The sequence below is a fragment of the Lepidochelys kempii genome, chromosome 8 (assembly GCF_965140285.1).
Source record: "Lepidochelys kempii isolate rLepKem1 chromosome 8, rLepKem1.hap1, whole genome shotgun sequence".
Lineage (NCBI taxonomy): Eukaryota > Metazoa > Chordata > Testudines > Cheloniidae > Lepidochelys > Lepidochelys kempii.
The window spans coordinates 66,105,448-66,121,975 of NC_136387.1; the positions used below are offsets into that span (position 1 = coordinate 66,105,448).

The 16,528-nt window shown below is 38.4% G+C and overlaps 1 protein-coding gene across 7 annotated transcripts in view; it reads left to right on the top strand.

Moving 5' to 3' along the window:
* WDR47 (WD repeat domain 47) overlaps nucleotides 1-16,528 on the top strand; it is a 38,250-nt gene that overhangs the window by 6,828 nt on the left and 14,894 nt on the right. For 3 of the 7 annotated variants that reach the window (XM_073356798.2, XM_073356795.2, XM_073356801.2), the window contains 7 exons: nucleotides 1,574-1,740; nucleotides 3,869-3,952; nucleotides 4,534-4,618; nucleotides 6,606-7,408; nucleotides 10,576-10,702; nucleotides 11,820-11,998; nucleotides 15,263-15,520. In XM_073356798.2, the coding sequence (XP_073212899.1) occupies nucleotides 1,583-1,740; nucleotides 3,869-3,952; nucleotides 4,534-4,618; nucleotides 6,606-7,408; nucleotides 10,576-10,702; nucleotides 11,820-11,998; nucleotides 15,263-15,520 (1,694 nt within the window). In that variant the 5' untranslated portion in view covers nucleotides 1,574-1,582. Of the gene's footprint in view, nucleotides 113-1,573; nucleotides 1,741-3,868; nucleotides 3,953-4,533; nucleotides 4,619-6,605; nucleotides 7,409-10,575; nucleotides 10,703-11,819; nucleotides 11,999-15,262; nucleotides 15,521-16,528 lie in introns of all 7 variants that reach the window. The other 4 variants (XM_073356797.2, XM_073356799.2, XM_073356802.2 and 1 more) reach the window with 2 other exon arrangements.

The window sequence follows — 16,528 nt, forward strand, 5'->3', positions numbered from 1 at the left end:
ACTAGCCACCTGGCTCTCTTGTCCCCTGTTTTCCTGGACATTCTTTCCTACTGATGGCTCCAGTCCTTGAGAATAGCTTCACTTTCCTCTGTTGTTGCCAGCTGCTTTTAGGGTATGTCTATACCAGTGGTTCTCAAACTTCATTGCACAGTGACCGCCTTCTGGCAACAAAAATTTCTATGCAACCCCAGGAGGGGGGACTAAAGACTGAGCCCGCCTGAGCTCCGCCATCCCAGGTGAAGGGGCCAAAGCTGAAGCCCAAACGCTTCCGCCCTGACTGGGGGTCATGTAACCTTAGCCCCGCTCAGTGGGGCTCAGGCTTCAGCTTCAGCCCCGGGTGGGTGGGGCTTGGGCTTCAGCCCTGGGCCCAAGCAAGTCTAACACCAGCCTCAGCAACCCATTTTGGGGTCATGACCCACAGTTTGAGAACCCCTGGTCTATACTACACCAGGGAGTGAGCCTCCGAGCCTGATTAGATAGACTTGTGCTAATGGCACACTGAAAATAGTAGTCTGGATGTTGAGGCTTTTGCAGAGACTTGGCAGAGATCCAGCGGGTCACGTGGGCTTGAGCACCTGAGGTGCAATGTCCATGTCGCTATTTTTAGTACTCTAGCTCGATCCCCTCAGGCTGGAAGGTTCATTGCCACTGCAATGTAGAAATACCCTTACAGCTCACCCTGGGCTCCTCTTTGCAATGAAGAGCTCCTGAAAAGATGGTACTGTGTGATCTGCAAGCTTTCTACAGACCACCAGCAAGTTCCCAGTGGAACATGGTATGGGAGCCATTGCTCTAGAGTAGAGTTTCCAAGATGTTGCGCACCCTCACCCCTAACTGATATCAGAGAGTTGAGGCATTAACATCTTGCAGGAATGAGCCAGTGAACTAGGAAGCTATCCCAGATTTCCAAATAGAGATGTATGCCTTTGCTTGCCCATGCTTCTGTGGAGGGGTCTTGACATATTGGAGGAAACCCCAGTAAAATATGTTGAGTCAAGTTTGACATTTAGATTCCCCATAAAACATTGCAATGGAAATAGGCCTCCTTACAAAGTAAGGATGGAAAGTCCTGGCTTACTTACCATGTACTGTTTCAGAATGGCAAAACAAATCAAGATAGTGCTTCTTATCTCTCATAAAATTGTTCTTCATGTATCTTTTGTATAATTATAAAATCTTACAAGTATCTCATGCATACCTTAAATACTCAAATACTATTCTGTTATCTTGTATTTCCTTTTCTGAGAGAAAGAGACTGCAGTCTTGCAAATGGAAATTTTATTCCAGGGTAAAAATATAGTTGAAAACTTCTTGATCAGCTCATTTCAGTGGTCCACTTCATGAACTCAGGGTACAAATGGGTAGTCACAGTTTCAGGATCAAGTCGGAGTTATGGCTGCATGCTCAAATGCATGAGATTGATTTTCTAAATTCCACTAACCAATTTTGGAATACTACAATATTCAGTATTGTCAAAACAAACGTTTATTTGCAATCTCTGGTCAACAGCATTTGATGACAAGGCATAAGACAAGATATTGACCATATTACTTACTTTGTTTTTTCTCTCTAGGCCACCATCATGACTGCTGAAGAAACAGTGAATGTAAAAGAAGTTGAAATAATTAAACTAATCTTAGATTTCCTGAACTCGAAGAAACTTCATATCAGTATGCTGGCTCTTGAGAAAGAAAGTGGAGTCATTAATGGCCTGTTCTCAGATGACATGCTTTTTCTGAGGTAGAAATTATTATATAATTAGTACAATAGAAACTAACTTAATATCTGCTGGCCATGTGTTCACTAGCCAAACCAATTGATTGCTGACTGCCATGAAAAGCATTGAGTCATTTTTGCCATAACCATTTTCTCTCTCCAGGTATTGCTTCTCCATTGTGAATTGTCCTGTGTGTAGCATTTAAGCACTTAGGATGTCGGTCGGCTTTCAAAACATCCTGAGACACTCATGAAAAATGTCAAAAAATATTTTGATAAAATATTCTGGTAACTGTCTGAGCGAGCATCTGTCGTGGATGGTTTAGACACAACAAATCCTGAATCTTGGCAGGGCGGTAGACTGGATGACCTTTGCAGTCCCTTCTAACCCTGTGATTGACTAGGTCTCTAAATCAAATGTTTTCCAGAAGATGTCATCTGCCTTTCAAAAAGATGCTCAGATTTTCTCTAACATTAAACTGTGGAAGTGGACTCTACAGGGTTGATGGCATATGTTGTACAGCAAAATGTTTACTGAAAGGACCTGGGTGACTACAAGTATGAAGATAGGTTACTAAACCCTACAACAGATGTAGGGAAGAAGTTCATACAGGGAGGAGTTTTTGTTTGTTTTGGTTGGTGAGGGGGAAGGGAGAGGGTGAGGTTGGGGATGTTGGTAGTTTGGACTTGGACCAATGGGGCTCTTTTTTTCATCTGTAGCTGAACAGATATTCCAGCCTTGCTCTTGAGCAGCTTCCCTCAGGCTAAAACTTAATATAGGGCTGACTACCAGTTTTAGTATAGACCTAACATTTGTGATGATTAAGTTGGGAGTTTTGCCGTGCTGACAAAAAGGCAAGTTTTTCTAGTAAAACTTCCTAGTGTAGACCAGCCCTCACCAGTATTGTAGTTATACTTCTAGCACTCCTTTTGAGGCTGTCACCATTCCCATAGTATTACCTTCCAGTTGGAAAAGTGGCTACTGTTGAGGCACAATAAATAGACTTCTAATATCTCACATTTACTAAATAGGTATTTGCATGATGAAATCATTAAGCACAAATGAGATTTATAATATATGTACTAAGGGATTTTACAGCTTACCGGAAGCATAGGAAACTATTTATACAACTATATTTAAATAACATTAAATGTGATCTTTAAAATCTGCTTAACAACATTTCCTGCCCACCCCCAATTGCGATGTTCTTGTGGGTTTTTGGCACATACTGCTAAAGCTGAGTAAGCATAATAAAAAATAGGTACGTAAATTGACAAATTCTGGATTGAGGTTCTTCATCCTTAATTTGGGTGTGTTCTTAGTGATAGCAGAAGTATTCATTAAGGTGAAATTTTCCTCTCCCTACCAAAGTTAATAGGCTTTCTGAGGAAAACACTGTGAGGGCATGAAGAAATGGTATTTACCCACCCAACAGGGGATGAGGCTGAAATGCAGCCCTGCCTGCTATTCCAGCTTATTGGATGGAGTAGTGGCTCTTCTGCTTGCCTGGGAGTTTTGAGCCACCGGATCCAACTGAGCTCTCTCACAAATGCTTCCCTTATACGTTGCTCCCTAGCATTGGGACTGTGTCCACTTTGTATTTGTACAGGGCCTAGCACAATAGAAAAGTTGATTGTGCTATACTATAAATACTGTAAGCAGATGCGGAGCCCTGCTGCGCAGATGTGGAGCCCTGCTGCTCAACTGCTCTGTTCACACACAACCCCTGTAGGCAGTTAATTCTTTTAGGCTTATTTTCAGTGTTTTTCAGGATGTCTTCAATCATGTTTTGTATGGTGACTTTTAAAATCTCACTTGTGGAGAAAGAATGAAGCATCTTGGAAGAAATCCCTAAAAACATAAAAAGCAGCAGATACCTGAAGAGAGAGTCTTGTACTTCTTAACAAATACATACATATCTACCATTTGTCCTCTTGGTGTTAGAGTATGTAGCTACAAAGATAGTATTGAGAAAGGATTTAGGTTTTACGTTTATCTCTGTTTAAATCCGATCTTGTCTGCTTTGCAAAGCATTAACTTTACAAAGCTCGCTGATCAGCTGTACGTCAAGCTATATGTAAATTACATTTGTAAAAATGTTAAGTAAAAAATGTCCAGCTAAATTTAATGAGTGGCTTTCTTTTTGTATAGACAGTTGATCCTTGATGGACAGTGGGATGAGGTTCTTCAGTTCATTCAGCCTCTTGAGTGTATGGAAAAATTTGACAAGAAAAGGTAAAATTATGAACTTTGAGGTAGTAGCATCGTAAGTCATGTGGCAAGGTGGAAAATCTCTGGAATAAGACTTTTTCAAGTCTTTAGAAAAATAAACTGTAACTACTGAATCTGAGAACAATAGTTTACAATTTCAGTTGTATGGCTTAATAGATTTTTTTCAATCTATACATCCAGTATAAAATTATTTGAAAGTATTTTAGAACTTACTACAGACTTTAAAGTATTCTGTAACGTGTCTTGGCCTGGTTAAAATGCTTTATATTATAAGAATTGTGCTCGATTTTAAAAAATTAAAATTTATTTTCTTTAAGATCATATCAGAGTAACCCAGGTATTCAAGAAAGGAGGATACTGGCTGTATATCTTTCTCTTATGAACCAGCAATTATTTTAACATGTAATATTTCTGGAAGTAAATCATTGGAAAAAGACATCTTTTCTGAAAAGAACCAATTATTTTATTGCCTGGCTTGTTACATTTTGAGAGCAAAAACTTTGCACTGTAGTTATCTGTGGAATGTACTACTTAGCTACTGCTTTAAGATCTTTAGTGTCTTATACTTCACTTCTTTTGTGCAGATTTCGCTATATTATACTGAAGCAGAAATTTTTAGAAGCTTTATGTGTGAACAATGCAATGTCAGCAGAAGATGAGCCTCAGCACGTAAGATTTTATACTTGGCTACATTAATTAAATGCTTTAAAATCCTCTTATTGATTAGACACTATGGAAGTCCATAGTACAGTATTGTTGTTCCGGAAGGCTTATGGTAGTCATTTGTTTAGCTAAAAGTTCTCACGTATTACATAAGAACTACCAACCTTTTCTGAAAGTGAAGGACTACAGTTGGGAATAGTATTGGATAGATTCTGGGCAGTTTTTGCCCATGTAATTCTAACTGTGCACTTCAAATTGGCCGTAAAATGCCCTTGCCATTACTTGATCCAGTGGTGCCAAACAGTGCAGTGTTTACATGATGTGAGTAAATATCAAAACTAAACCGAAACCTCTAAATTAGTGTATGCTTATGACCTAACAGAGGACTTCAGAGGTGAAAGGTTAGTTTTTACCTCTGCCCATTGGACCATCTAGCATTCTGTTTTAGAATAACAACTTGGAATATGTAAATATATTTAATAATCTTATTAGGCTCCCTAAATATATTTATTTGTTTTCATTATCTCCTAAAAGAGGAAACTTTGATTAATATTTTTGAAGTGTTATAGAACCTGAACCTGTGAATTAAACTTCCAATTTCAAGCTTAAATTGATCGTTCAGATGTTAGTGTGCAATTTAAATTCTTCAGTGCATTTTGCCTATGGCAGCTTTTATAGACAAAGATGCAATGCTGTTCAATGTTCCTTCGCTAGTAGAGAATAAATGATGTCTCAGAGGATTGGGTTCATTGAATGTGTGAAAAGCAGGGAGGAGGAGTTATGAATAAGGTTTTTAGTGTGCAAAAGGTTTTAAATGGTAACCAGAGCTGTAGCATGATAAGGCTTATAGGCTGTAGGCTTATTCATTGTAAAGTATTTTACTTTATATTGCTCATATATGAACATTAAATTACAACTACAAAAGCATTATAAAACTTTTACATAAAAATACATTTCAAACAAAAATATTAATTACTCAAATAAAAAATTAACGTTGCTGTGGTGACTTTAATTCTCTGTCCCATTGCCATATATTCTACGGCAGGGTCTTTACCTGACCGCATGCAGAGAGAAGTAAAAAGTTCAACATTTAAGGTTAGAAGAAGGACGTAGTTAAAACATATAGCACTCTAGTCATAGTATTTATATAATCTTACTGGAGAACACTATAGAAAAAGGTGCAATTTCTTGATATTTTACATGCTGAATATTGTTGTATGATAGGTTAATGAAAGGTCATCATAATGCACATGTGAGGAGGGACAGTTAGCTGCAGAAAATGGAAAAACTTTGAAATTTCCACCAACATCTCAATTTTAGTATTGCATTTAAGCTTACCTTCTTTTTTTAATTTTTAACAAATTCTATCAAACACATCTGTGTGTATTTGAATATGTGATCTGCAAAGAGCTGTGGAGATTTTCATTGCTTGTTTTTACACACACACATCACGTATAGTCTGAGAATAAGCATGAAAAACTTCAACACAAAAAGTAACTTTCTCAGTTTCCAGTGACTGAAAATTACAGAAACTTAGGACTTGATTCTCTTACACCAGTTTGATACTTTTAACTTAAATGGAGTTTCTCCTCTTTATGGCTCTGAAAAGAGAATCCGACTCCTAAAGTGGAAATGCCTTCTCAGCCTACAGTTGTAGCAAATATGTTTAACTATAGATATTAAACTTCTGAGACCTTAAAACATGTAGTGGCTTCTGTGAAAACAGCCACATCAGCATGAACTTCATTGTATTGATCAAGTGATTTGAAATTGGAGTCCCTTAAGAAGAATTTGGTCTTAGAACTGCTGACATGAAAGCTGTTGCAGACTCCGTGTACGCTAATTTAATTAAAATGAAAACAATAGTAACAACAAAGGAAAAATGAGGGAAATCCTATTGCATGTTCTAATGCAGCTAACTCTGCTTGTGAAGAATAAATTGGTAACTTTAAAGTCAACTGTGTCCTGTTTGTATTTAATATTTCTTCTATAGCTGGAGTTTACAATGCAAGAGGCTGTACAGTGCCTACATGCCCTGGAAGAATACTGTCCTTCTAAAGAAGACTATAGTAAACTGTGTTTGTTACTCACATTGCCCCGTCTGACCAACCATGCAGAATTCAAAGACTGGAACCCTAGCACTGCTCGAGTTCACTGTTTCGAAGAAGCTTGCATAATGGTTGCAGAGTTTATTCCTGCCGACAGGAAACTGAGTGAGGCTGGTTTCAAAGCAAGTAATAATCGTTTATTTCAGCTCATAATGAAGGGATTGCTTTATGAATGTTGTGTGGAATTCTGTCAGAGTAAAGCAACAGGAGAAGAAATTACAGAGAGTGAAGTATTGCTTGGCATTGATCTTTTATGTGGTAATGGGTGTGATGACTTGGACCTGAGTTTATTGTCATGGCTTCAGAATCTGCCAGCTTCTGTTTTCTCTTGTGCTTTTGAACAAAAGATGCTTAATATTCATGTTGATAAACTCTTGAAGCCCACAAAAGCTGCATATGCTGATCTTTTGACACCTCTTATCAGCAAACTTTCTCCTTATCCATCATCCCCAATGAGACGGCCTCAGTCAGCTGATGCTTACATGACTCGTTCCTTAAACCCTGCCTTAGATGGGCTGTCATGTGGATTAACGAATCATGATAAGCGAATCACAGACCTTGGTAATAAAACCTCTCCAATGTCACACTCCTTTGCCAATTTCCATTACCCAGGAGTGCAGAATCTTAGCAGAAGTCTCATGCTTGAAAATACAGATTGCCATAGCATTTATGAAGAGTCACCTGAGCGGTAAGTTTCATTTAACTCCACATTTTTTTTTGAGAGAGAGTTGTTAATACTGAAGGGTAACTGACCATGTTAAACATATGTTCTTCCAGGTGCACTTGTGACTTACATGAATGGTAATTAAAGTTGGATGTGTAAACCCTATTGCAGTTCAAACTGTTTCTTTTTTCTCTCCTCAAGCCCCTAAGAAATTTTGACTTTTAAACTAAAAATGGGTATGAGACCCACAAGAGTTTAATTCAGTCTTCCCCAAAGTTCAGGGTTGTTCAAATCTGACACTTTTATTCAAGCCCATCTATAGTTTACCCAAAATGTAGCAGAAAGATGAAGTTCTGGCTTAAATCTAATACCTTAAATCTAAATCTAATACACTAGATTCTAGTTACTGAAGTTCTTATTGGAACTTGCTATGTATGTAGGTATATAGTGGCATGCATTGGCAGTGTAAAATATTTCAGTGGTTGATTTAAAATATTCTGAATGCCTTTTATCAAACTGTAAATAACAGCATTCCAACTCTTTGTATTCTTGAAGAAGCAGAAATTCTGAGGTTTCTGTGAATTTTTTTTAAATGATTACGTCAGCAATGTAGCAAATAAAACTAGATTCAGTGTCTGTCTTGGAGAATTCCTAAACTCTGTTTCTTTTCTCTCACCTGTGTAATAACCCTGTCTCCACACTTCCTTGTAGATAAATGGAATGCCCACAGAATGGCACTATACCACACCAACTATTATTTCAAATTTAGATCCTGATCCTGCAAAGAATTAAGTAAACGTTAAACTTCGTATTCATGAGTAATCTCACTGAAGTCACTGGAACTGTGCCCATGTGTAAATCTGCAGGAGCAGAGCCTGAAAAAAAATTCACCAATATTAGAGACTTGTGCAACTATAACCACAGTTGCACTTAGATATAGTGTACCTAATTGATCTTCGGACAAAATCTCAGCAAGACTTTCAGATTTGCTTATATTTCTATTTAAATTCCAGCTAATCAGGTTTTGATGGCTATAGGAGTTAATTAATACCTTGTGTTAGTACACAGTAGTATGCAAAACTGATTTTTCTCATATTAAGAATTAAAACTCTTATGGAAACTTGCTTCTCCCCTCCCCCCCCCCCCCCCCGGTACCTTCATGATATTAAACTTTTTCCTTTCTAATCCTTATTAAAATCAGGGTTTATGGCTTATGAACTCTAAATTTTATATACTTAGTGCTCTTATAACTTGCACAGTAAACCTGTTTAAGACATTTAGAGTATGTCTATACTGCACACTTCTTTCAGCTGCATGCAGAGTACATACTCTGATCGCCCCTCTAGCATGGGGATAAAAAGCAGTGTAGATGGTGAGGTATGACTTAGGCGAGTAGAACAGGGAAAGGCTGTGTTCCCTTCGCACTGCTGGAGCCTTCCCCTGCCATAGGAAAAGGCTCCGGCAGTGGGGAAAGGCTAAGCCTTTCCCCACTGCCGATCCCTGCCAGAGCTTTTCCTGGACTCAGTGAAATGCTTGCCATCAGAGAGCTGCTGAAACTTCTCCCCACTGCCTCTCCCCTGCCATAGCCTTTCAGTGACGTGTAGCTACACACCACTGTGTGGATGCAATCTGCTTTTTACTGCTGCATGTAGCTACATATAGCCTACCTGCCACCACCAGCATTGTGTAGTGTAGAAGTAACCTTAGAAAAATTTGAATACTTTTCCAAGTATGGTCACCTGTATATCTAAAGGTTGGCATTTGGACATCTGCCATATCCCTATGTTTTAAAACTGATCCTAGAATATGAAATACTTTACTAAGGATTTCATACTTGAATAACTTTATTTATTTTTCTGTTTTAATATGCTACTGTCATTGATTCTATACTTAATGAATTTATTATGTGAATTATACTTCTAGGCTATAAATCGCAATAATTAGCATGAGTTATCTTTGTACTATTTTGCAAACACTTTGTACAGGGATTTGAAGGATCAGGCTTTTGATTTGACGTAAAAAGTAACAGACAAGTAATATGAAAATCTTTTATTTTTTTATTTAATATAGTTATCGTACCTTATGAAAGCTGGAAGTAGGCTGAGGACCAGACTTTAAAAAATGCTCCGAACCCCCAGTTGAGGTTAGATTTTTTTCAAGAGTTCAGCTTCCATTTAGGTACCTAAATTAACTGACCAGATTTTTGAGAATGGGAGCTTTTGGCGTTTTTCACAAGAGCTCAGCACCCCTTATCTTACCGTTCTCTCCTAACCTGCAAAGAAGATATTTCCTCTTGTGTTCAGTAGACAAAAGAAAGATCCTTAAATGTCTGTTAATCAGATTAAATTGTTTTTGCTAATGCACACATGCACCAGTAACTCAAAAATCATGTCAACAAATCGCTGCTCCAAACCATTAAGTATTTGTAATTTTGTGAGGTTAGAGTACTCTTTAAAGAGTCAAACATTTTCTAATGTATTTTGCATATTTACTGGCTACTGAAATGTTTTCCAAAATAATTCCAGATGGAAATACTTCTCTTACCCTAATTTTGTAAGTCCCCTATAAAGCACAACATTAAGTGGGAACAGATTTTAGTTGCACTCTTTTTCCTATATAGCTAAAACAGGAATTTTCTAGCTTCCCAATGTTGAATGTCATTTAAATGTAGCTTAAAGAAATATTGTCATATACAGAATGGGAGGCAGTTGCGGAGGTGCCTTGTGATGAATGGAGGCTTCCTCCCCTCCCAGGATTTTAGGGAACAGTGGGAGAAGCCAACAGATCTAATTAGTGTTCCTCAAAAGTGGGAGAGATCTGAAAATTTAACAAAGAGCTTGAGTAATTTGTTGATGGTATTTTGGATTGTTGGAGGAATGGACAGCCTTTCATGGAAGGCATAAAAATAGAAAATAAAAGCATAATGGGACTTCCAAAATATAAGGCTTTTTGGAAAAACCTGAGAACAAAGTACATTAGCTCTATTTTAGGGCTAGCAGCTGTTAGTGTAATAGGTTAAAATGGGATATTTTTGTCTGCTCTGCCAGTAATATCTCTAGGCTTCATATAATGGAGTGCCTTGTACATAATCATTTCAGGATTTATTCTATAAATATATATTTCTTTACTTATTAGAGGATTTTCTATTAGATTTCTCAAATAACCTCTTCGGTTTTCCATATCACTGAAAGAAGTGATACTCCTGTGGAGCCGCAGCATTCCATTGGCAGTGAGACCGTGTGCCAGAGTTCAGTTCCAGAAAATGAGCCAATAAATGGAGCACAGAATCAAGGACCAGCCAAACCAGAAAAAAATGAGGTAACGTTTTATTATTTCCATATAAAAAGGCCTTTTGAGCTGCCTGTTCTGATAAATTGCAAAACAATTTGCCTGCTATGATGGGAAATTCATCATGTATATGACACAGATGCTTTTGAATCTTGTTTTGCCCACACCAAGGGGGCTTAGAAACACGTGGGATTCAGCAGTTGAATCAAAATCACAGTTGACTGGGATCTGTCCAGAAAGGGTGACTGGGTCAGGTGGTGATAGACAACATTGTTTCCATTTGTACTTAACTCATGCATCACAGTTAACCTCTGGATGAGGTGAGTGGGGATAGTTCACATCTTTCAAAGCTATTATTTTAAGCTGTCTGTAGATTTGTGATGACACCCTTGTATTATTGCATACAACGTTTTACTCACACCTGTTAGAAACTTTTTTTAAAAAAAGAAAACAAGGTTTAGACTTTACAGTATGATTGTGTTCCATGACACTAATTGTACAAGGTACAGATTCTTGTTCCTACTGTATCAGTAGAAGATCCACCAGCTTGTCTAGTTGTGCTGAGACATCTCCTTCTAACCTACAATTTCAAGGGTTATGAGGGTGTTTTGCCTTGGGTTTCATATAAGTGTACATATTAGTTGACAAAAGAAGTCCTACTTGTAATGCTTCTGAAAAAAAGAGAATGAAATCTTTTTTCTGCTGCTGAGTAATTATTTTTACCTTAAATTGTGGTATTCCGGTGTTTAAACTTTGTCCCGTAGGATTGGTATAGCTTTTTGCTTGTATTACTAAAGTAAAAATCTCCTCTAAAAACTGATGGCAGAAATGGCATCTTTTAGCAGCAGATCAATTTCTTATGTATATTCAGTTTTACTTGCTTACTGTAGTGACAAAACAACTTTCATTCTTCAGTCTTGCAAAGCCAGATTCAAAAAGTTAAAGCTTTATAACCATTAAAGCACAAACTGTCAACATCACATGTCAAAATATACAAAGCAAACATCCTTAAATCAAACTGTTCTCAAGGAGCATTTTCTTTGCCTATCTGTACATTTTGATTATTATTGATAAAAAAAATTGATTTTTGTGTGTACGTGAAATTTACCATTAAAATTCAAATCCTTTTAATCCTTATTTCTTTAAGCTTCGTGATTCAACAGAGCAGTTTCAAGAATATTATAGACAAAGATTACGTTACCAGCAGCATTTAGAACAGAAAGAACAACAACGACAACTGTACCAGCAAATGTTGCTTGAAGGAGGAGTAAACCAGGAAGATGGGACAGACCAGCAACAGAATCTTACTGAACAGTTTCTTAACAGGTTGGCTTTAGTTGACTGTTCCACTGGTGTCATCTTATGCGCTTCAGTACTAAATTGCCTCCTATATCCTAATCTGCTTAGATAGTCAGAATGCCAAATATGGAATTACTTCTTTTCCCAGAAATAATTTTCTGGACTAAAATTATGTTTGCCAATACATTTTTCTGAAGAATAAACTCCTCTGTCATGAACAGAAATGAAAAATAACTCACTAAACAATTTAGTGAAATAGCAGTGAACTTATATACAGATATTTGAAGTTGTTTGTGGTCTTTCTTTAAATCTTTTATACTAAGATAACTCTGTAATTGGGAGAGCTTTTCTCCATATTGGCTTATATTTAGACAATTCATTACTAAGATTTGGGTACTGATATGAAAATCATGAGGAAAGCCAACTAACTTCTAACAAGAACAAATTTGCTTTAATAGTCATATTCTTTGGAAGGTCAAATAGGCAACTGGCTCACTTTTCATTTTTCCTAGGTTTTATAATGAACTTAATTCAAACCAAGCAGCAACTAAAAAACTGGGTTTGGGTATTTTGGTCTAAAAATAATTACCGTTCTCATTGTGTTGGTATTCTAAAGCTACAAATCCCTCTTCAAATACAGTATCCTCTAACTGGTCTAAATTTGAGTAAATAAACATAAGTTTTGCAAAGACAATCTTGGTACTTTGTAAGTCATACATCCATCCTCCTCCTCCTCCTCCCCTCCTCCTGCACCTCCACTCAAAAAGGATTTTACTAACTTCTTGATGTCTGCTGACTACAGTTTATAATCTGACTTTTTTCCAGAAAAGCACTTGAGCACACCTAAATTCAAGTATGTCAACTTTAAGCATGGGTCTAGGTGCTGTACTTTGGACCAGGGCCTCTGTTCTTCTGGAACCTGAAGAACTGGATATATTTGAGGAAAGTTTTAAGAAAACTTATTGTACAGCCATTTTTATAATTAATTCTTTGGGGGGGGAGAATTTAACTCCTTGTGGTATATTTTGACCAAGTCTGCTGTGTACCCAGTTCTGATGCATAAACCCACCTTGCTTTGCTCTAAATGATTTGACCTGGCTCAAGGATTATTCAATTTAAGGAATAAAATTATAGACCCAAATAATTTTAAAAATAGTAACTTAGACTACTGATAACTAGCATTTGGGAATTTTAAACTAGACTTGAATATGGCCATCAGGCAAATAAAATATTCTACATACATCCTTGAAATATTTATATTAATTGGCTGTGCTTTTCATATGGAAAGTATTGTTCAATCAGGCTCTTCATGTTAAACTGTTTCATGTCTGTTTAAATTTTAGCCCTCCTGGAGAAAAGTGAAATTCTTATAGATTCGTTTTCTGGCCATGTAAAATAGACTTTGTCTTTTTTTAAACTCATGGCATAATAGGGAATATCACACTTGTGTAACTGGATTTTTTTTTTTATTTTCGTTAGTTCATAAGACCAAGACTTATTTGAATGAATGTGTGAATACTATTTGAACTCTGGTAGCAAAGAGACGAAATTCAGTTCAGAGGCAAAATTCATCAACTAAGTCTATTAAGTATTATTACCCAGTTCTAGTATTTTGTGTCCTTTAGGACCAAGTGTTACTTTGTCTTTTTATGGAGGATTCCTGTTGATGTTAATGGAAATCCTATGCATGTGTCTAGTGTATAGCCCAATAATCAGAAACCCGTGAAAATCCAAATGGACAGAATTTAGCCCTTTAAAAGGAAAACTCTTAATGTTTGTTAGGTCTATGCTAAATAACCTGCACCATGTATGAACTGTTATCAAACACACAATTCTGTCATAAAACAACTGTGGCAAGGTACCTCCTTCACCTTGCTGGACACAGTGTTCCCCCCTCTGGCAATGGAGACATGGAGTAAAACAGTCCCAATGTGGACCTCAGGGTAGGCCTGAGTGAGTACCTTTTAGCCAAACAAAAAAGAAAAGGTAATAACATAAAAGAGGGAATACTTTTTTTCTCTTCCCCATCTCTGGGGTGTTGCCTCATTATGCTCGCCTCTGGGTGCCAGTACTTCCCCAAATAGTCCATTTGCATAGTTGCTTTTCCTATAGGGAGGAGTGCAGCCCTCCACTTAGGAGAATCCTTTTTCCTTGTGGTCACTAGCCCTGCCGCAGTTTATCTCCTTTTCTGGTGAGATAGAGGGAGGGTTTTTTAAAGATCACAGGCAGCCCTTAATTGGACTCAAGTGTCCCTCATTGACCTGAGGTAACCTCTTTTCAGCTCATAAGGGAGGACCTTTACCATTCTAGGGCTGAGCAAAGCTCTTCATCAGCCGCCTCCTAGCAATGGCCAAAGTGGCCATCCATAAAACCAGGGAGAGGAAGTTGGCTGAGGGGGAGCTCTGCGACTGTGCAGCCTATTTCCGTTCCTCTCTCCGTTCACGTATCCAAGCAGAGTCCCTTTGGGCTGTGTCCGCTGGCTCCCTTGACAGCTTTGAGGAGCAATGGGCACTGTCCAGGGTTCTCTGCTTGTCCCCTTCAGGTTCCCTGCTTTCGACCCTTTGCCCTCACACTTGTCCTTGTTTTTTCTTCTGTTGTCCCCTGTATTTATTTGAGTCGCGTGCTCAGCGGGTCTTCCCCTTAGGCTGGGGGTGGGGCCTTTTGCCATGGGTGGGCTTCTGCCCGCCCACTTCCTGGACCCCAAGAAGACCACTCTCTTGCAGTTGTCTGGTCTGACTTTGTCACATAATAGATTCACTCTAGAAACCTCATAAGCTTGAAATCCCCAAAATGTAATTATTTCAGTTATGTAGTAAATACATAACCTAAAATAAGGTGCTCAATGTTTGATTCTAGTTATCTTTGTTACTTTCTACAGTTCTCTTATGGGTGTGATATTAGGTTGTCACTCTGGTAACAAAGTGTAAAGGAGTATTTTTTGTGATTATTTTATGGTGGGAGAAATAGATATTAAATTAAAGGAAAACTTATTGTTTTATTTTGACATCTTGTCAGTTTGTTCATATGAAAATACTCTTCCTTTCATGTTGACAGGGTGGGGTTAAAGCATGTCAAAAATATCACTCTTTAAGTGAATGGGCTGCTAAAAATCTTTGGGTCAAACATCATTGTAATTAAATATAATCAAACTTTTCATAGATTAGTTATTATACCTATCATGCTACAGGGCAACGTGGGTACAACTTCACTTTTTTTTTTAACCTTTTCAAGTTCCCATATTATAAACTGTTTCTTTAACTTTTATTGTCTGTTTTCATCAACCCTGTGCAGGTCTATTCAAAAGTTGGGAGAGTTAAACATAGGTATAGACACTCTTGGAAATGATGTGCAGACGCTCAGCCAGCAATGTAATGGGAGCCAAGGGCATGCATCTAACACACCAGCAACTAGCTTCGTATCACCACCTCCAGATGTTAGTCAGAGAATAGGTACTGATAGCCAAAGCGTTAATACGAGCACTCCTCAAAAGCGTGGATCAACAAATCAGATACCCTTTCTTGAAGAGTCGCCTGTCCATGGAAGTAAAACGTAAGCACTAGAGATTGTTCAGAGCTGGAAATGTTGCTGATCTTCAGTTAATACTATGGGGATGGGTATTGTATTTTGAAAACTAGAAAATTCATGTATTTGTGATGATGTATAGAGTCCTATGACCCGACCTGAATCCGACAGGACCTGACTAAAAGTGTTAGGTCCAGATCGGGTGGGAAAACAGGTGGGTTAGCTTGACTCTCCTCCTCCTGCTGTGGAGTTATTGAAGTGGAGGCAGCGTGCCCCGTTCCTGTTGTCTGCTGCCACCTTGTTGCACTGTGCATGCTGCGAAGTGAATGTGCCGAGGAGTTGTAGCCCTCTCAGGCCACGTCTACGCTTCCCTGGGGATCAACGCTGCTGCAATCAATGCAGCAGCTGGGGTTGATTTAGCGGACTTGCTAAATCGACCTCAGAACGCTCTCTGGTTGACTCCGATACTCCAACGGAACAGAAGGAGTAAGGTAAGTCAACAGGAGAGCGTGTCCCGTCAACGCAGCGTAGTATAGACACCGCAGTAAGTTGACCGAAGCTAAGTTGACTCTAGCTATGTTATTCACGTTTAGTTTGGACAAGGCCTCACGCTATAGCACATACAGTGAAGCTGGGGGCGGTGAATGACAGGAGCAGCGCACACAGCCACCACCACGTGGAGCTGCCACCATGCTGCCACCATGAGCAGGAGGAAGAGAGCCCACTCCAGCAGCAGCAGGCTGTATCGGGTTTGAGGAGAAGGGGCCGGGCTGGGCCGTAAAATGACTGAACTCTCTCAAGGTCAGGTCTGATGGGCTTGGGTTGAAAAATTAGGTTCTAGCAGACCTTCAGTGATATACAGTTCCTGCTAAATGGTCAATGTAAACTCTATTTTTTTTTTCAGTTCACTTAGATTTCTGCTTTTCATAGACCACCCTGTAAACAATATATCCTGATATTTTTTTGCTCCCAGTTTGTATAAGTCTTACCAGTTATTTTCTGTTTTACTGAGTGACTGCCTACACAGGGAAACAG